Source organism: Agrilus planipennis, unplaced genomic scaffold (assembly GCF_000699045.2).
Source record: "Agrilus planipennis isolate EAB-ADULT unplaced genomic scaffold, Apla_2.0 scaffold85, whole genome shotgun sequence".
NCBI lineage: Eukaryota > Metazoa > Arthropoda > Insecta > Coleoptera > Buprestidae > Agrilus > Agrilus planipennis.
Window position 1 is genome coordinate 49,015 of NW_020438910.1, and position 20,920 is coordinate 69,934.

At 31.3% G+C, this 20,920-nt stretch overlaps 5 protein-coding genes across 6 annotated transcripts; 3 read left to right on the forward strand and 2 right to left on the reverse strand.

The window, feature by feature from the left end:
• The first annotated feature begins 1,002 nt into the window (after positions 1 to 1,002).
• On the forward strand, positions 1,003 to 3,877 carry LOC108733891 (homeobox protein Mohawk). The gene is made up of 4 exons (XM_018465240.1): positions 1,003 to 1,363; positions 1,706 to 1,778; positions 1,975 to 2,134; positions 2,682 to 3,877. The coding sequence occupies exons 2-4, from the start codon at positions 1,708 to 1,710 to the stop codon at positions 3,411 to 3,413; spliced, it is 963 nt and encodes a 320-aa protein (XP_018320742.1). The 5' UTR covers positions 1,003 to 1,363; positions 1,706 to 1,707; the 3' UTR covers positions 3,414 to 3,877.
• A 1,150-nt stretch (positions 3,878 to 5,027) lies between these two features.
• On the reverse strand, positions 5,028 to 6,924 carry LOC108733861 (WD repeat domain-containing protein 83). Its single transcript, XM_018465199.1, has 4 exons — positions 6,738 to 6,924; positions 6,205 to 6,675; positions 5,464 to 5,572; positions 5,028 to 5,343 (listed from the first exon to the last, which is right to left on the reverse strand). The coding sequence occupies exons 1-4, from the start codon at positions 6,817 to 6,819 to the stop codon at positions 5,079 to 5,081; spliced, it is 927 nt and encodes a 308-aa protein (XP_018320701.1). The 5' UTR covers positions 6,820 to 6,924; the 3' UTR covers positions 5,028 to 5,078.
• A 587-nt stretch (positions 6,925 to 7,511) lies between these two features.
• LOC108733883 (apoptotic chromatin condensation inducer in the nucleus) lies at positions 7,512 to 13,279 on the forward strand. Its single transcript, XM_018465230.1, has 7 exons — positions 7,512 to 7,671; positions 7,791 to 8,853; positions 9,693 to 10,449; positions 11,133 to 11,304; positions 11,375 to 11,537; positions 11,911 to 12,032; positions 12,497 to 13,279. The coding sequence occupies exons 2-7, from the start codon at positions 7,794 to 7,796 to the stop codon at positions 12,617 to 12,619; spliced, it is 2,397 nt and encodes a 798-aa protein (XP_018320732.1). The 5' UTR covers positions 7,512 to 7,671; positions 7,791 to 7,793; the 3' UTR covers positions 12,620 to 13,279.
• A 509-nt stretch (positions 13,280 to 13,788) lies between these two features.
• LOC108733884 lies at positions 13,789 to 18,000 on the reverse strand. 2 transcript variants are annotated; one of them, XM_018465232.1, is made up of 8 exons: positions 17,736 to 18,000; positions 17,550 to 17,687; positions 17,370 to 17,489; positions 16,971 to 17,247; positions 16,296 to 16,553; positions 15,655 to 15,817; positions 15,379 to 15,576; positions 13,789 to 14,090 (listed from the first exon to the last, which is right to left on the reverse strand). In XM_018465232.1, the coding sequence occupies exons 1-8, from the start codon at positions 17,760 to 17,762 to the stop codon at positions 14,063 to 14,065; spliced, it is 1,209 nt and encodes a 402-aa protein (XP_018320734.1). In that variant the 5' UTR covers positions 17,763 to 18,000; the 3' UTR covers positions 13,789 to 14,062. The 2 variants fall into 2 exon arrangements, with proteins under 2 accessions (XP_018320734.1, XP_018320733.1); XM_018465231.1 differs by having other exon boundaries at positions 17,370 to 17,687.
• A 916-nt stretch (positions 18,001 to 18,916) lies between these two features.
• LOC108733885 (39S ribosomal protein L10, mitochondrial) lies at positions 18,917 to 20,050 on the forward strand. The gene is made up of 3 exons (XM_018465233.2): positions 18,917 to 19,027; positions 19,086 to 19,601; positions 19,661 to 20,050. The coding sequence occupies exons 1-3, from the start codon at positions 19,006 to 19,008 to the stop codon at positions 19,867 to 19,869; spliced, it is 747 nt and encodes a 248-aa protein (XP_018320735.1). The 5' UTR covers positions 18,917 to 19,005; the 3' UTR covers positions 19,870 to 20,050.
• Positions 20,051 to 20,920: the final 870 nt, after the last annotated feature.

Sequence of the window (20,920 nt, forward strand, 5' to 3'; positions counted from 1 at the left end):
TTATTTGAAAAAAGTATTTTGAAAATACGTATTTTGCATTTAGCATTTAAAATACGAAAGGGAAATCTATTTTGTAGTATATTACATTTGAAATAACAAATCAAAAAGCTATTTACATTTTGTATTTAAATACTTTTAAAAAACCATTCTGCACATCTCTAGTTAGAATTTATAAGTAGCTACAGTATGGAAACCTGGGCAGTCAAGTTCCTTAAAAATTGCATCTTTAATACAAATTATCAGGGGCGCAACAGCGTTACAATTTGACTGGGTGCTCAAAAATGACTAAAAAAAAAGTCATCAATGCATTGTATTGGTAAAATCGAAAAAATTGAGTTCGGCTACTCTCATCATAATACTATCAATGGGTTATTACCTGAATCGACTGGAATTGACTGGGTTCCAACCCAATCGAGTGGGTGCCCGGGCACCCGCGGACCCCCCCTTGTTGCGCCCCAACAAATTATAAAATAGCAAATTTTTATAGAATTTTAAATCTAATGAAATAAATCGAAAACCATAGAACTTTTTAATTTCAATTTAATTATCTGGGTGACCTTAATGGTTCATACTCACTTGCAAAGTTATCCATTACTTATGGGTTACCATTCCAGAATCTACAATTGGTCTGTTTCCCGTACTTTATGGACTAACGTGTATAATAAGTCGTACATAAATGACTCATCTAAATATTTTTACAACAATATAAGAAAAACAGATTCAGCAAATTCAATTGTCTCATGATTTATTCTATTCAGACACCGTTTAAATCATCTTTAATCAATTTATAAAATAACTTATAGCGAAAATCAATTATAATATTAAAACGGCATTGTTTGTAGCAAACCTAATTACATGCCAACACATGAACTATTTATTTATATGTGTTGTAAACGAAATATAAGTATATTTTTACAGATTCACGCATAAACCTTTTGAAATCAATCTTAAAACAAATGTATTTTATACTTAATTATATGTTTATTATATACATGCACGTTAAAAAAAGACAAGAGTTGTAGAGAGAAAATTCCGAAATGAATGAGATAACGAGTGTGACCTACAATTTACGACGTAAGCATGTTTTCGACAGATCTCAAAATAATGAAATAGAACAATTATAAAAAACACGACGCAGAGGAGGCAGGACACACGTTTCTCAAAATAAAACGCTTGCACCAGAGATGTCCCCGAATCCCAATGAGCCATCGTCGCTATTTGGTATCAGTTGATGTTAACATACACAAACTTATAGGCACACACATTTAAATGGGATATTGTTACTGTGTTTGAAATTACTTCAACTCACCCTGTGAAAAGTTTTCTCGCTTCTCTTCGCATTTCCCCTATTGTTTTATATCAGGTAATAATAGTCTTCGTTTTTAATATTATCTTGGCAAAAACACACTCATGTTTTCCAAACACTTACATGAATCATGCAATGTTTTCATTAATGACTGCACATTTTCACCCTTCTCAGCGCGCATTTTTAGAAAAAAATCTTGCAGAACATTTGGCCGTTACGTTACTAACAGTTGTATTATTTTTTTCTTGTCGTATATGCAATTTTCAGTAGATTACAAGTTATGTTAATCAAAAACTCCATCTTGTTTTATATTCTATTACCTAACATGAGATCATGTTTGTGCTATTTTTGTACGGTAAAATTATTTAAAAATATTGTATTTTTATTTACTTTAACTAGAAATGGATCAACGGATCAACGGGACTCTGAGAGAGAGGTCGCGTAGGCCTGTTAGAAACAAAAGATACAGCAGGTAGATTTTTGATAGCGTGTTAAAAACAAAAACTTTAAACTTTTTTTCACAAAAGAGTTCTAAAAATGGATGTGTGGCTTTGAAATTTGCAAAACTAATTCGTCAAGTTGGCTAGTGTTTTTCCCCCTACGCCTTCAAACTTTCGTTTAACTGCAGAACCTTTTATTATCATTTAAATAAAAATTTGCTGTTACAGAAAAAACTTTGGAGAAGAAAAAAAGCCACAAAAACGATTGTTTACTCCTGAAATTAAACGTTTCTTAAAGGACTGGTTGGTAAGACGAAGGGACAATCCCTATCCTAACAGAGACGAAAAAAAATTGCTGGCCATAGAAACAGGACTGACATACATTCAGGTAATCGTTAATTAAAAACTTTTACTGTTTACATAGTTAACTAACTAAATTTATTTCGACTAGGAAAAGATAAAAAAAATTCGTTTCGTATTTACCGATTTAAAAACAAACAAAAACAAAGCTAGAAATATCTTACAGTTAGTTTGTTTCGAAGAAGAGAGTACATATTTCCTCAGATCAAATGCTTAAAAAATAAGAAAATATTAAAATAAAAAAAGGAAAAATTATTTTACCTACATTATATTACATTTTTGATTTTTGTTGGCGTGAATTAATACATTTTTCGAAGACAATTATAATTATTTTATAAAGCACTTCCTTAAATTATAACAAATGTTTACTTGATCAGTCTTTCTATATCTATATATACTATTTTTTAATGCGATTTCGATTACTAACTGCGATCTTTCAAAAGATGTAGATGTACCGAGCGTAGAGTAAAAAAATATAAAATATGTGTTTAGTGTCAAGCATGAATAAAACTTTTCGCATAAAAAATATTTAACACTTTATTCAAAATTATTTAACTTTTCTAATGGTTTTTCAGGTTTGCAATTGGTTTGCTAATTGGCGACGAAAATTAAAAAATGCGGGCCACGAGCCCCAGAAGAAAACATGGGGCCACTTAATAAAATCTTACAATAATCAAGTGCGGGGTAACGTAGAGCACTTTTCCATATGTTCAGACGACAGCATCTGGCAAGAAGCGGAATCTTTTGAGTCGCAAGAAGAACAAATAAATTTTAAGGGTGTCGAAGAAGGGTGCGAAAATGATGATGCCACTGTTGAAAATACAAATTACTATAAAAATAACTGCTGTGCAGTAGGAGATAAAAACCAAAATTTTCCTGTTCATTCTTCTCGTCAATGTAACAAAAATATAGTTAATGGCTGCATAACGTCAACTGATCGTGAGCGTGAAGAGGCGAATCCGTTCTCTCAGCACTCCAGCAAATATAAAAATCATATAATGGAAAAATACTTAAGAGATTGCCAAAAACCATATTTTGTGGAACCTGAAGATGTTGATAAATGTAATGAAAATGAATTAGACAATAAACCTTCAATGATCTCCAAATGGATCGAAAGCGCACAGAACTTTCAGCCTAGTGAATACAGTTACGTTCAATGGACATTCCCAAAATCGCAAAAACGTAAGTCAAAAAAACAAGAAAGAGATGACACAGAAATTTATCAACACCACGGAAGAGAAGAACTGGACGCTGCAGAAGCATTAACAAAACTGGCCCTCGCAAATGCTCATTGTTTTACAAATTAGAAACTATGAAGTGTTACGAAACGTTAGCTAAATTTAGAAAAATATTATTTATCTTCTATAGTATTCCAAAAAATGTATCTACGTTAGAGGAGCTTAATTTTTCAAAATGTTTTGAACGATTGTATTTAATTTTTTATTTGCCTTTAAAAAAACAGAATTAAAACATAACATATTCCAAAATAGTTTTTGTGTTAAGTAAATTTTGTTATCAAATTAAAATGAAAAACGGTATTATAGTTTTTCTGTTGTTAAATGATGGAAATGTAATTTTAATTCAATTTGTAAACTTACCTCGTGGTAATTCTACATAATTACTTTTTTCAAAATGGTGTACTATTCATTTTCATAAAGAAAACTACTTATTAGACCAAGAACATTACTGAGCTGGAACATTCATCATCATATGGTTGTCAGTCCTACGACTGGTTGGACACGTACCTCCACTCTTTCCTATCCTAAACTAAACTTCGCATTTTCCTTAAAATAGAACAACCCACATTCTTAACTATTTGCAAACAGTAATCTAATCTAGGTCTACCTCTACCCCTCCTAACTCCTGTTTCTGCCTCTAATATGTCTCTGACTAGACCTTCATGCCTAAGAAGATGTCCTACCGACCTATCTTGCCCATTTCTTATTGACTTCCATAGAGTCCTCTGTTCTCCTATTCTTTCTGGAACATTACTTACCGTGAATAAAGAACATACCGACAAAACCCTATTAAATGAATCAAATTCTATTACAAAATACATATGTGCCTATCTTTAATAGGAATCAAACATACTTGTTGAAAGGTCGTACAAAAAAAAATTAAAAGAACTCTTGTGCAAATTTCTACTCAACTTTTTGGTAATGGCCCAATTTCCCTACGCGTTTATCTTTCCAATGATATTGTTCAATTTATGGTATTTGCAGAACTTCTTCACTTATTTGCCAAATAAGTGATAATTAAATGATCTGCTATTTACACTTTTTAATATCAACGAGAATAACCAGTAAAGAAATTATGATAAGCAAAATACAGTGCTTAATTGCATGCAAAAGAAATTATTAATTGGTTTTAAACAGGAGACAATAATTCGTTACGTCTGCGAGTTAAACATTTGATTTAATTGTAAAATTAGTCGGCAAATTGGGAAAAATTGTTTCGAATCGGCAAATAAATAATTTTATAGGCCACATAAAATAAAGGAAGCTAATGTATTTTTGTCGTTAAAACAAGTATGTACCAATATAACACGAATTATATCGGTAATAAGATTCACATTATCAATTTCCAATTTTTTAATTTGATACCAGTCACAACCATATATGCATACATGATACCAGCAAAATGTTCGTTTGCAAAAACTTGTATTGTAATGAGGAGCACGCACGCGTGCCGAACAACCTATCGCCCCGCACACTTTCTTGTAATGAACGTGGAATGTCGACCCTTCATTTGATACTTGGTACCTGCATGTAATTGCGACTTCCGCAAACATTACTGTTAGTACCTATACAGATAATCACCACGTACTTCTGATAATAAATTCACGTCATTACTACTGACAAAAACCTTCTAGAATAAGTGAATTATTTCTTGAAATATTCTGTATATTAATTAAACATAAGTACATATATTTTTTTAATGAAGTAAAAGCATACATTTTACATGTAGTATATTTATGTAAGTTCTATGATCTCTTCATCAGAACTTCCCCACACTTTAATAGTATTTACTGAGGCAGTCAGAACAATATCCTTTTTAGGGTGAACACTGAGAGAATGTAAAGCTTTTCCTGGTGTGTGAAAATGTCTTTTAACAACTTCTCCACTAATCAAATCCCAACACCACAACTCTCCAGTAGCAGAACCTGATAGAATATGATTATCACTAGTCATTATCGCACTTTCTATGTTTAAATCGTCCGTTCGGTGGCCCACATATCTGTAAATAAAGAAACTATTATTACGAATATTTTTCAATTACTTATTTTTGTAAAAACTTCTAAAAGAAGTTAATTTCCCGTTAGCTTAATAAACAAATTAATTAAATAAGTATATTTACTCTCCCAATAGCTCCCCAGATGTTTTATCCAGAAGTCTTATAATATTGTCTGCAGAACTGACCAATATACATTGTCCATCATGGGAAAACTTTACTGAAGTAATGGGTGCTACAAAGTTATGGAAAAACATTTTTAATATATATGTACTATTACTGAATATACATTTTAAACAATTATTTTACAAATATTAAATTAATAAGATTCCCTACCTCTATAATCTACATAGTTTAAAAATAGTACCTAATTAAAATTTAAATGTCTGTTACAATCAAAACAACTCGTACGTATTCGGATTTGCCCTGGCGCCCGAATTTTTTACCTTTTTTACCTACCTTAGCGGCAACATATCCACAATAATTTTTATTTTGTGAATTTGTTTATATTGTTAATAATATATTTAAAACTAGTTACTGCTCCCTGCATTTCAAAAAAACAGATGTGGAAGGCAGGTGATAAAAATAATGTACATATTTACAGATCAATCTCACTTGTCTCCAATTTAGTTAAGATCTTTGATAACTTACTACACAAAAAGATTGCGCAATTTATATATATCTTGATAAACCAATATGGTTTCCAGAGAGGTGTTGAATGCCTTACAAATTTAGTTAAATATTGCTTAAACTTAATTAGACTCGTTGCAGTGACCTTCATTGATATCACAAGTGTTTCATTGTATAAATCATAATAAGCTCTTAGATAACTTGGAACAAATGGGACACTTCTATTGCATTAATTACCAGCCACAAAATCAGCATCATAGCAGCCATTTCTAATGTCATAACGTCTTACAGAGCAATCCACCGACCCAGTCAATATTTCATGTGATATAACTTCTAATGATGTAATGCAATCTTTGGCATCCTTTAAAATTTGAAATGGTTCATTCTTTCGTGACCTAACATCCCAAAACATAACGGTGTTATCTAAACTGCCAGAAACAGCAACTGTTGATTCCTCATTAAATCGCACACATGAAACTGTAGCTGCATGACCCCGAAACCTTCTTACAGATTGCCCCGTGGTTACATCCCAAATTATAACCAATTTGTCTGATGAGCACGAAACAATTTGACTACTATCACATGAAGCACTAGCATCTAAAACTTCATTTCCATGACCTCCATAAGTCTTCAACAACAAATTCCGATACGGATTCCATAACTTAAGTTTCTTGTCTGATCCACATGTTAAGCAATATGAACCATCAACTGTTCTATTCAAAACAAAAACGACAACAATAAATTAATTACAAATTGCAACTGGTGCTTACCGTTAAAACGCACAGCCCGAACAGCTCCTTGATTACAATCAATTGTATTTAAACACTGCAACTTTAATTCTTTTTTACTCATATTTAAAAATTACACTTTATACTAACGTTACAGAATAATGTTTTTATTCACTATTCTAAATAATGTTGTAGGTTAGGTAATTAAAACGGTTATGGTTGGGTCTTGTCTGTGGGCTGTGTACCATAGACATAGAACTGGGTTACTGGGTATTCTCTATCTAGCTATCATAGATAATAGATACACATAGGTAATAAATGCAGCCAGAAACGCCTGAGAAAAACAAATCAATCGTGCGGCCGGTAGTGGTCTTTTTTGTAGATGTTTGACTGATCTATGTCACAGTTTTGCAGGAACTGAAGAATGAGATAAAGTGGTAAAGAAAGAGCGAAATGAAAGGAATTGGTTCCACGCTCACTTTCTCTCTTTCTTTTAATCGTAAATAGTCATAATAATAATAACTTGACAGCGAAAAATAATTTTGATTTAATGGGTAACTTTTAAAGATTTCGAATACATCCAAGATAGATTTTATTTAATTTATGAACGTACAGTCCAATATCACACCTACTGTTACGTTTACTTATATTTTTGAGTTGTTTTTGACATTAAGGTTTGGGTGTAATTAGGTGGATTTTTTACTTTGGGTTGTTCATTTCTGAACACACCCTGATGTATTTCTATTGTATTATCTATGGTTTAAGTTTTTGACATGTTCGTTCTGTATAGATTTTTATTCTGTGAGTCAACGTCAGTTGATCATAGACAAGTCAATTGATGGTCAATAGTTGTAATATTAATGTTTGGGTTTGTGAGTGAAAAGGAGAAACAGGAAGTTATAGTAGTAGCATATTATATTCTTAATTAATCAATTATTGACATTATTTTACGTAAATGTAACGTACTTAAAATTAGGTAAGATTTATAGTTTTTATTTCACAATACCTTATTTGTGATATCTACGAATAAAATAACGCCGACAAATGGCGTCAATTGTTAAACCTCATGCATTTTTTTGTATTTTATACATCCAGAGAATGAGACGCAGAAGTACCAGATCAAGTACAAAAGTTTCACCTGAGAAACCAATAGATTCGCCGTCTAATAAGCCTCGCCTAAGATCTAGAAGAAGACGATCTTCATCGCGATCATCTAGTGAAGAGCCAACCCGTAAAAGGGTGTTAAGGAATTCTGCTAATAAAAGTGACAGAAAAAGTCCCGAAAATGAAAAAAAGGAAGATAATAATGAAAATATTGAATCACCTGTATCAAGAAAACAGGAAAATCGTAAAAGGACTAGCAATAATCATGAAAGTGTAGATGACGTTAAGGAATTAAAAGCAAGAGAAATCTCAACTAAACCTGACCATTCTGAAGAAGTTTCAGTGAAAACCGAAGAAAAGGAAAGTATTGAGGGAAAAGAGTTAAAAGGTAAGTCTAAAGGTAAAAATAAATCTAAAAGTGACAATTCACCGCAAATAAGTGAATCTGAAAGCCATATGCAAAGTGAAATTTCTGAAAATGCACAGGTGACATCTCAGTCACCAACTCATACTTCTGTGAATATTCCAAGTGATAATGTTCTTGTTTCACCTGATGAGATTAACAACTCTAATATCGAAAACATGTCAAAGGAGAGTGATGTTGAAAATATGAGTAAAATTGTAAAGACAGAGACTGTTACTGAGTCTGTTGAAATTGTAAAGTCGGAAGAAGATACAAAAGAATGTTTGCAAGCACATGGTGAATTTAAATCAGAAAATTATGAAATTGATAAAGAGGAAAAAACACCACAAAGTACAATGGAGTTACAGTGCAGTACAGATACAGAAAATACAAGTATTAAAGAAGATACAGAAAATACAAGTATTAAAGAAGATACAGAAAATACAAGTATTAAAGAAGATACAGAAAATACAGTTATTAAAGAAGATACAGAAAATACAAGTATGAAAGAAGAACATGGTGAACAAGCTGAAACAAATCAAAATGCAATAAACACAGTGGCTACAGATTTAAAGCAAGTAAAAGAAGTTGAAGAAGAAACTTTGGAAATGGAAACAGAAAAATTATCTCCAACTTCACACAACACATCTGGTAAGTTTTATATTGTACTGTTGTATTAGTGTAGAATGAGTTGTTACTTTTGTTAAGTCTGTATTTTTTATAGCACTAATGACTGATAAAAAATGAATCTCAATAATGAACCAAATGTCAATAGAAAGCATGTAATAAAAATAATTTAAACTTGTGTGCAAAATTTGGTATAATACATAATAATAGTAAATATGCAGGTAGTTCAATTTATTATAAGACGTTTCAAACACTTGTTTTCCATCTTTTCATCATGGTAGCACAAAACCCACAAACTAGGTAAAATTTCAGGAAAAAATACATTTACTGGCCTTTTTTCATTTCCTTTTGATCAACTAAGTTAGATAGGTGAAAATTGAAAAATAACTATGAGTTCAAATAAAAGTCTAAAAAGCAACTGTGCCTTATCTACTCATAAGATTTATGAAAAACTATCAAAGTAAAGTCATGGAAAAATGGTAATAGACGTACTTCTCGTCTTCAGTTGCGAAATAATCCTAATTGTGCCCCCTTATCTTTTTGAAAATATTACTAAATTATTACTGATTTTTTTAACCCTGATCTGATTATCTTAAAGGAACAATCAATCTCAACTTTTTCAGATAATAAAGCTATGTATTTATTTACAGTAATTCCCAACATTTCACCTCTTAATTTGGAGCTTCTTCAGGAGTAAGACTAACTAGGATAAATAACTTTACAATTACCCCCGAAGAAGGCTCAAATTAAGAAATGAAACTTTGGAATTCATTGTAAATAAATGAATAGTTGTATTATCTGAAGTAGTTCGAATTGGTTGTTTTGTCAAAACTATTACTAAATGTTCATTTATTCTTTTATAGTAACTGAAGAAAAGGAAGTAGTGGTGGAGGAAATTCGGAAAGATGGTGTATTGGAAGAACCAGAACCACAAAATATTTCTCAGCTTGATACGTCGTTAGAAAAAGATACCACTTTTAATATTACTGACTCATGTAATGAAGATGTACAAAAGTTAGTTGAAGCTAATGAAGAAATCCAAAATTTGAAATCTCAAGTTTTGGAAATATTTCGTACTCCTGAACCTAAAATACGTAGAAGAAAATGGGGGAATTCTGTAGTTAGTTTACATCTTATGAACACTTCCCTGTCAAAAATTGATGTAAACACTATTAAAAATCTGTGTCCAAATGTCGAATTCCTTGAGGAGAATGAAGTAAAATTGGAAATAAAAGAGAGAAGGAAATCTGCACCAGAATCCAAAGATAAGAAAATGGAACGTAAAGTTTCACTCGATTATAAATCAGATGGAGATTACTCCCAATTTCAAAGACAGACTTCAGCGAGTTCAACAGAAGATAAAAATGAGTCTGACAATTCGCATATTATTGCAATGAATCGTAAAATATCAATTGTGGATGATACTGCAAGTAAGTTACGACCACCCCCAAGTCCAGCAAAAAATCCAGTATCTGCTGTTCTGTTCATCACAAACTTGGTTCGACCATTTACATTGAAACAACTTAAAGACCTACTAGAAAGGACAGGAAAAATAAAACAAAATGGATTTTGGACTGATAAAGTAAAATCGAAATGTTATGTCCATTATGAAACAGAAGAGTAAGTAAATAAAAAGGGATTCACATACTCATTTTTTAATAAAAAAATAGAACTGTTGAACTGAAATTAATTGTTTAATATGACTTACTTTCCGTTTTTATGCCTTCAAGATTAAATAAATTAATTATTGAGAATTTTAAAGATTTATATCAAGAATGATTATTATTTTTATATTTAATTACCCTTTTAATCATAAATGTTGAAAAAACCTACATGTTTTTATAAAAATAATATAATTGTCACACTTCATTAATTTATTTATCAACATTCTGTGGAGTAACTCATGAAAACCGGTTTTATCCGTCTGTGGCCCGCCTGTCCCACGTCAGTTCGCACCACACATTCCACTGGTCCCCAGATGTCTAAGGCAGAGAGCACGTCGTCAGTCTTACTGATGTGTCCAGGCGTGCTTTCGGGACGAAACATCTTTTCTCTCTTTTCTGTAGAAATGTTGTCCAATACTGCAGAAAAGAGAGAAAAGATGTTTCGTCTCGAGAGCATGCCAGGACTTATCAGTAAGGTTGACGACGTGCTTTCTGCCTTAGACATCGAATTACAATTAGTAAATCTCTTTAAATAATTTAATTTATCATGATTTAATATTGCAAAAGTTTAATTTATTAAATTTACCTGACTGGATCAGTAATAATTCATTTTTTATAAAATTCGAATTTTTATCATAGAGAAGCTGAAGCTACTCGGAATGCCCTTCATGGAGTCAATTGGCCAGTGGGAAACGCAAAACAACTCTGCATTGAATATGCAACGGAAGAAGATTTGGAAAACGCCCGAAATCCACCACCTATCGCCGCCCCACCTGTCGAATCTACGAATATTATCGAAAAAGAAAACAAGGTATGAAATGAAATGTAAAAATAATCATCATAAGGTCGTCAGAAATTTATTATCTGGCTTTTTATTTAAGATTCCAGAAAAACAAACACGGGATGATAAGCCGAAAGAACGAGAAAAAGCAAGAAATAATGTAAGGGAGTGGGATTTGGAGAAGCAGAATAAAAAGCGTTCATTCAGTAGAGAAAGAGAAGAACGTGATAAGCGAAGACATCGGCGTTCAGCAACGCCAATAGGTACAATTAATACCATAAACAACTTTAAAAAGTTAATTTTTTAATTGTAATCTCCTAAAGATTTGAACATTTTGAGATTAAGAAGAAATTTAAAAATACAAGGGCAACCGAAGTTTTTAATTGTTATCATTGATTTTGCAATTGTGTAGTGACTGGAAATGGCGGTCTAATTTCATATTAAGTATTTTGTTTTTTATATAATACCTGTTTAGCAGATATTGGAAAAAAATTACCTTAAGTATTTTGTAAGATTTCCAGCGCTATTCACAGTCTAGAATAATATAAAACCGTAATTTTACATTGTTTTACATTTACCCAGCGTGTAACACGAATTTCGTCAATAAATACCAGTAACTATCTTATTCTTTTGCAGATTATATTAAACGCAAGCAGTTAAAAGAAGAAGAAGAAATTCCACAAAAAAGAATGGACGATCTTTTTCGAAAAACCAAAGCGTCCCCGAGTATTTATTGGCTGCCGCTCACTCCCGAAGAGGTAAGACAAAATATACGCCAGATTAATATTGAATGAAATCGTGAAATTACATGAATTTTTAAATATATATAACTTAATGAAACTACTAGCGCCTACGAAAGTTCGCAAAAAGGGTTTCTAAAGTTGCTTTCTATATATTTTACTCCTTCCAAACAATTGTCACCCTTTTTAGATGAAGTTTAGGCACTGTATAAAGTGTAATAAAACCGAATATTCAAATTGAAGAAATATGAGTTGTTAAAAAAAAAAAGAAAATGTTTCAATTGAATAGAAAACAGTTCACTTCGTTTCTTAAATTTTTAAATATTTCCCTAACTTCAATCACTAAAGAACAACACTAATGCAAGATGAATTTCGAAACGTCAGGTAAAATACCCGAAAGTAATCAGATCTATTGGAAAATGTATATTTGACAGAAAAAATTAAAGATATAGGAAATTAAAATTGATTATATTGGTTTTTAGATTGCTATAAAAGAACAGCAACGACTTCAGCGAATGGCCGAACATAAACGAAGAATGGAAGAGTCTTCGCGAAGTGGTAGGGTGGATTACGGGCGGGGGGCAGCGTATCGGAGAAGATACTGAACTTCTTGCTGCTGGGTATATTGATTGCATCGTCCTCTAATAATTTTGTGTGCCAGTGTAATTGGTTGTGTGCATGAATAATATTTGTCCCTTTTCCTTTCAAAACCTCCCTTACGTCAATTGATTCTATTTTCCTTCAAAATTTTTAGTTTTGTTGCTTTTGTTAATTTTTTTTAGTTGCAGTTCAGGACACGGAAAATAAAGGGCGTTTTTTGGTGTCTTCTTTTGTGATTCCTTTTTTCATCCCTGCGTGAAAGGTGTGCGAATCTTTGCGTGAACAACGTTAACCCGTTTTATTATAGGACTTCCTACAGCATAGGAACACAGATGTCCCTGTATTTCAAAATGGAAATGCAATTTCAGTACGAAAAATCAAGGAATGCGTTCATCTTTTGAAGATATATTACTAGGTCATTTGATGCGTGTCTCACGACGTGTCTTCGTAATTAATTAATTATTTATTAATTTCGAATTCCGATTGTAGTAATTTGGCCAGGCTATTTTACTTGGTCCAACAAATGACATTTTGATGCTGCCAAGCAAAACACTCCTGTTCATTATGTATTTGCAACTGTCACAAACCAATGTAGATGCAATTTGATTTATCGTTTATTTAGCGAATATTGTACAGATTGAGGTAAATAAAAATTTATATTAAAAGTTGTTCTTTCACTGTTTTAAAAAACGATAAAAACATTTATTTGAATAAATATTAAACAACTCTCAAGTAAACAGCACGCGACTTAACAAATTTTCGTCAATGGTTTAATAAGCGCCATGCGGTAAGGTTATAGTATGAATGGTCGCCATAATTAAAATGTACCATTAACAACGATGCCTAACCGATATTTCTAATAATACTTTAAAAATGGATTTTTGTCTAGAGTCCCGGTTTTAAAGATTATTCGTTACTTTTTTCGTATATTCCTTTAGATCTTACAGTGAATATTTCATCACCATAAGGTCAGATACACATCTCTATTCCTTCCTACCCTGAGCCAATTTTTGTCTTTCCCGGAAACTAGAACATTCCGCATCCCCAACTATTTGCGAACTGTAATTTAATATAGATCTTCCTCTGCCTCTTTTTACTCCCGCTTTTGCTTCTAGTATGTTTCTAACTTTGTCTCAGAAGGAATGAAGATGTCTCAGTTAAACAAAAACCAAAGTTCATCTTACAAAATTTATTAGCATCTGTTAAAATAGTAAAATAGCTCCAAACTTGAACAAAACAATTTCTCTATCTAAAAGCTAGAAAGGAAAATAATAGATTATCCAAAATACAAGCAACATTAATACTTGGTCTATACTGTCATACTACAACTGCTACTCTAGTGAGAACGGTTTACAACAATAAAATGGCATAGGTGGAAATTTTATTTCCTTATAGAGACCATATTTTAACTTGCTAATAAATCTCTTCTAAAAATTTTTGGTCTAAATTCACAAGCGGGTCGTACGATTGTAACAACTAAAAAATATTAAAACAACAACTATCAGAAAACGCTACAAATGTTAACTCTAATTTGCAATACCTAATATAAATGTAAATGGAAGGAACTATAAATAGAATTAATATTCATAAAAAGTTAAAGTTAAGGTAAAAAAGAAAAAATCTTCGAAAAAGTATTGACTTACTTAAATACTGAAAAAGGTGCACTCAAATATTATTTATTTATTTATGCTAATTGACTATATACAACTAAAAACAACAGTATCAGTAGCTGAATCAAGTCCGATACGCATGGACATTAAATTTTTCTCCTGACGGGAATATGAGTATAAATTTTATACTAAATAGCATGCTTATCATGCTATTTTACCAATATAAGCAAAATTTTGCTGATTTTAGATTCTCACGGCTCTCTAGATAAGAAAATTGTGGACTTCCCTCCTACCCGAATATCGTAACTAGAATTTCTTTTAATGTTTTGAATAAAATTCGGGATTAAAACAAAAATTAATTTGTTATTATTGCTATAGGTAAGTAACTAACATCTGATGGAATATATTTGAGAGTCAATGTAAGAGAACTGATACAAATAATGCGCTAACAAGAAGTCTAATCAGTGAGAAATCTACAATGATACCCATTGTCAAATAAATACCTATATATATCGTATGTATCTGTGTTAAATAAATTACTTACATTTACGCAACTTATTCAATAAGTAGATGTATCAGGAACTAGAAGATTCCTACAGTATAATTTGAAATTATTATTTTATAGTTCTTATCTTACATAAGTTTTATGCCTCCCTCCCCTCCCCTGACAGTAAAAATAAAAAAAACTGAACCTCGCCTTTTATCAAATACAGGAATTTCGTTAAAAACCCATGAATAGAGATGGTGAATAGTGGATGTTTGTCGCTTACAATGGAAAAGTGTGCAAAAACGTGTTACCCCCTATACCATAGTAAATGTACCTACTGATGAAAAGCTATATCTAGCATATGGCTTAAATTAAACTAGAATAGTAATATCGACTCTTTTACTTCAACTCAGAAGAGCAAAAATTAACGCTTTCAAGTGAAATAGGTTGCGTATTCGAATCCTAAAGAGAACTGACTACCGTACTAACAAACGCAGTAAGTGATAGTAATGAGTATGCTCTCCTTACAGATGGCGTTGGCTAGGTTAACGTAGGTTATTAACCGACTTCGACTTCGAGGTACCATAATCTCTTAGTATCGGCGGTTTTAATTTGCCTTATGATTCCTTCCATCAAGTACATTTTTTTAAACGCATACTTTACTTACCTTTCCATTAGCCGTCTTTTCAAGTCAGGTGGATATGTTACATAAATGTATTCATTATCCTTATCAGCTGTGAAATAATCTTCGGTATATATATGGCTTCCATCCGAAGACATCGAAGGTTCCTGTTTAAAAAGATGAGTCGGCGACGGAGTCGATCTGTCGGTTATGCTTGCACTGGTGACACTTAAGTCATCAGTACTGCAAATAATTTTATTTTATTACTCATTACTTGGCATATTTTCATCTATTGTTTTCTTTAACGGTAACGTAACTTACTCAAACAAAACCCATACAATGTAGTAACACAGAGAAATTCCTAAGGATAATACCATAAATATTACAAACCATAAACCCCATGGAAACTGTTTAATATCCGATTGAGAATCTTCCCAATATCTGTCGCAAGTTAAATACCAACAAATTGCTCTATTTAATTCATCTAAAAATATGTAAATCAGCTGAAATACGCTACCAGAATTGCAAAAAAATTGAGCCATAATAGTCGTCAATGATGTGTAACATCTCTGCTCGGTACCGGGAAGACCAATTCTAAAGGATTGATTAGCATGGAATTAAAAGAAATTAACCGCAAATTTTGAATGTATACGATATTATAATATCAATTGTAGATCTATTAATACTTCTTTACCCAACTACCAAGATTTAGCAACGCAAACTGCTATTCAACACCAAGCATGCCAGAGCGAATAGTTGTCAACTGTCTTCTTTCTCATTTCCTCTCGCTAAGAAAGCGACTTTTTGAGTGCGCGCTACCCCCTCCCTAACCTTTTATTACGCGTTTCCGTTGCATAAGATGCTACACACATCAAAAATAAAAACAAGACTGACAGTAATTTAATGCTTATGAGTTTTGAAAAACCGAACAAAAGAATATGTTTCTATTTAATTCTAGTTACCTTCTACTTCTCTAAAATCTTTCACTGACAGATGAATAAGTAAACTGGCAATACAGTCTCGGACGAATATTTCGCATTTGTTTTTCAATTTTTGTAATTCTTCTGGTTTACAATGTGCTTTGAGCTTTTGCAATTCTGCGATTCGTTGTTGTTTGTTTTCAGTTGCTGGTAGAGCGGAATCAACTAAGTCGCTTGGACATACATCATTGTTTGCACTATTGTTTTGAGATTTTTCTTTACCTCTTCCAGAATTATCGTCTAAAAATTGCTTTTTTATTTTGTTGCCATCCGTTAAATTATTTTTAAAAATAGCGTGGGAACATTTCCTAAATGACTTTATGATTTTTTGAAATTCGAATAATCCTACTTCAATAAGTTAATATTTAAAAAGAGAGTCAAAGTAAAAAATGTAAAGTAATAGTAAAAGTCATTAGTTAAAAAGCATTCCGCATTTTATTAAAAAATAAAATATATAAGTGCACCGACAAGATTTTTACATTATTTAACGGATTCAACTACTTTTGAAGTTTATTGTAATACAAAAATAATTACTAAGAAACCTTTGCGAAATTGTTTACTTTTGCTCGTTTATTTTCTTGGGTTATTTTGATTAATATAAAAAGAAAATGAAAATGGTGAGCGTTCTTGAAATAATGCTGATACATTTAATCTTACCTGGATATTCTTGAGTACCTTCTTTGCTTTGACAAAGGGAGTGTTTTAAATTTTTTCGTTTTGAAGATTTTGATGCTGGTAATGTCTTTATTGTGACATATTTTGCAAGATCCCGTTGTCCTGTAGGAGCCAATTCGGTCTTGTAGGCTGTACTTTCCCGCCATAATTCAATGTCTGTGTTAATAGGCTCGGAATACCCCATTTTAATATCTTGCGAGCGCAATACGTCGCAGCGGATAATGTCACAAAAATCAGCAAGGCACACGGCATCTTCTGCCTTTTCATTGATAAAATATTTTAATTTTATATTAAATATACGAAAATAGAATCTCAAACAATTTTTTAATTAGTAAAATTATTATGTTTTCAAATGTAAATGTAAATTAATAAATTACTTACCATATTAATATGACTTTTATGACGATTGTCGAAATGCATGTCTAAAAAGCGCTCTTCATAAAACGATTTACCACATAGCCCACAAGTCCACTGAGAAGGCCTATGTTGATGTTTTGCTGCCTCTTGTGGACCGAAAATATCCCTAGATGGATGAAATGGACATTCTAATGGTATCTTTACCTTATACTTCTCCAAGACAGGAACCCATTTACTTTGAATTATTTTCCTAACAATATTCGCGTCTTGTCGGGGACACGAAATTTTGAAAACAGTAGGTCCTGGCCATGGTATAATCGACGAAATTAACACAAATATAATCTGCAATATCAATTTTTTTTAACAGACAAGGTTTCTTTTTAAACTCACCTCAAATATAAAATAATTGGACTTCATTCATATTCTTTTTTAATTAACTTTTGTCAATAGTAAAAATGCATCTTGTTTCTCCAGAGTCATTGCAAAGTACTTGACCTCATTAAATTTATACATAAAAAGTATTTTTTTCTTCCTATTGAACAACCATCATTATTCGAATGTACAATAGTTCAAACATTGATTTGTTAGGATGGATTCGTATTTTTGGCGACTTTATATAAAATAAGAACAGTTACTATAGGCAACAAATTGAACAGGTCTGCATTAACATGTGTATTTCTTTACGTCAATGTTTCGGACTTTTCGGAGATTGGTATAATTTGCCTTTATACAAGGGACATTAAAGAAGTTTCTGCTAATACTACTGAGATAGTTTTTGCAAAATCTTATAAACAAACGTTTTTCGGGAATAAACTTTTTGAGATATACCTATTTTAGCATTAAATTTTTGAATATATCCTTTGAACAAAAAATTGGTAAAATTTATAACATACTAAGTAATAACATTTTACAAATGTAAAATAATATTTTCATATTATGGCTATAAAATGATAAAATCACTGTTTTTCTTCATTTTGTTATTTATGTTTATAGTCTGTGAATAAGAAGTTTGCCTAAGTTAGGCGAAATAAGCGCCGCAAAAATTTTATTTTTTTTTAATTGGGGTTTTAATTAAGGTGTGATAGGTTAAAATATTACCCTTTAAATGCCCTTTCCAAATATAAAATTGCCCCAGCTGTATCTTTTAGCTTTAATAAGTTATTAAGAAATGTTTAAAAAAGTTATTCAACAATCAAAATATTCTTTCCTAATACTTTTAAGCTGTTCTATCAAAGTTCAACACTTTTTTTGATATAATTATATAAATAGAAAAATGAGATTTTTTTTATTATTAATTGTCAAGATGGAGCAACCTAAACTACACCAACGTGCTACTTTTTCTAGACTTATTATTTTTTGTCAAAATGTTTAAGAAATGAATAACCTGTTAAAACTAAAAGGTAACTGAGGTAATTTAATATGTTGAATGAGCATTTAAAGGGCACTTTTTTAACCTATCACATTGTAATTAAAAAGTTGATTTATAAAAATTTTTGGTCCTAACTTCGTTTTCTGCCCTAGCAGGTCTGGACCTAATCTATTAATATATGGAATGACATTTTCACATATCTATGGATAATGATTTGTTTTCATTTATATAGCAGAGCAACAGCATATAGGTTATAACAATCTTTCTTTATTTGTATGAAATAATTTTGTAATGGATATATGTACTAAAAGAGGTATTTATTTATTACTGCAAATAAAAAATAAAAAATTCATTATGGTTTCCATTTTCAGTTTTCTCAGCTTGCTTCCGACATGCCATACTAGTAAATTCAAAACGTTTTCGGGGAAAAGTTAATTTACGTAGGCCAAGACCACCCCATTTCGAAAAAGCAAGACTTCTTGAATTTACAAAACCACATTTTCAAAGTTACTTTAAAGATAAAAGTATGGTTGAACTTTGCAATAAAAATATACAATTGTGGAAAAAGGATAATGTGGAAAATCCATATCAGAGGTTGCTTGCTAATGATTTGTATGACAAATACATAAATTCAAAATTAATTTGTTTCTATCATTTGAATACAATGAAAGCAGAAGACCAACATAAAGCATTCATAATGTTTAAAAAACAAAATATGTTTTTATCAGATCTTGGTAAAAAAACTGTAGAAATGGCTATAAAAGGGACTCCATATGAAACTGTTTTATCACTATTCACATCTCGCAATATGACTCTTTTCTGTCGTGATCCAGATATAAGCAAAATGTTGACAATAACAAAGAAATTTCCCCAGTTGGTTTTAATGGGTGAGATTTTATTGGCAATTATTAACAGTTATATTTAAAGTAAACCTTGTTTTTTTAAGCTGCAATATTCGAAGGAACACTTCTAAGTAGAGATGAAATAAATTACTATAGTCAGATACCGGACCTTAAAGCAGCACAATCCGGCCTCGTGCAAATGTTGGACAGGATTGGTGGAAATGTTGTTAATCAGCTGTCAAGCCATCAAACAAATTTAATCAATCAGTTAGAAGCAAGAGTGAAACAATTGGAATTAGAAAAAGCAAAATAACTAGAACTGTTTTATAGATAATGAAAACTTTGAAAAAATGAACTCAGGACGATTAATTTGAACTTACTAAATTTTTAAATAGGAAAAATTAATTAATATCGTTCTTATGTTAAGACTATATAATACTTAAACGCGATGTTAATAATTTGTTTGAATAAATATTAAATATGCATTAAATTTCTCTATAGTCTACATATAAATTCCTTTCTTTTAGCCAATAAATAGCGGTAAGAAGCTCTGAATAGATTTTAAAAAATATATATAACAGCGTTTACGTAAGTATATGGAAGGGGGGTAAGATGTTTACTTNATTGTACAGATTGAGGTAAATAAAAATTTATATTAAAAGTTGTTCTTTCACTGTTTTAAAAAACGATAAAAACATTTATTTGAATAAATATTAAATATGCATTAAATTTCTCTATAGTCTACATATAAATTCCTTTCTTTTAGCCAATAAATAGCGGTAAGAAGCTCTGAATAGATTTTAAAAAATATATATAACAGCGTTTACGTAAGTATATGGAAGGGGGGTAAGATGTTTACTTACTTTTGCTGACAAGGGATTGGGGGGTAAAAATTTACGAAAATTCTGCTTACATCATACTTGAATGGTCCCTAATCTATAGGGTGGAGTTAAATGAATATCAAAGCTACATAATTAAATTAATTATACATACTTTTTAGTTAAATGTGCAAATTTACCCATTTCTAGGTGAGTAGCAAGCTCAAGAGATAGTGTGGGTTAGTGGGTAGTTTCATATTTCATATATTCATATGAAAAATTCTGGGTGGGTATTTTATACACTCAGAATTTTACGGTCTTTTTCGGAAAAAAACATTAGAATGAAACTGTATATTCACACAAAAGTTTAAGAAACGTAAGTTGACTATTCTTTGTATTGTGGCATTAGTGTATGGCTAGTTTTTGTCAATTAATAGTTTAAAATTTTTATTCAAAAAGATTTCGATTTTGCGCAGTCAACACATACGTAGGAGTGCAATGTATTGTGGGTTGCGCTAACGTAGATAATAGATCATAGACCTATAG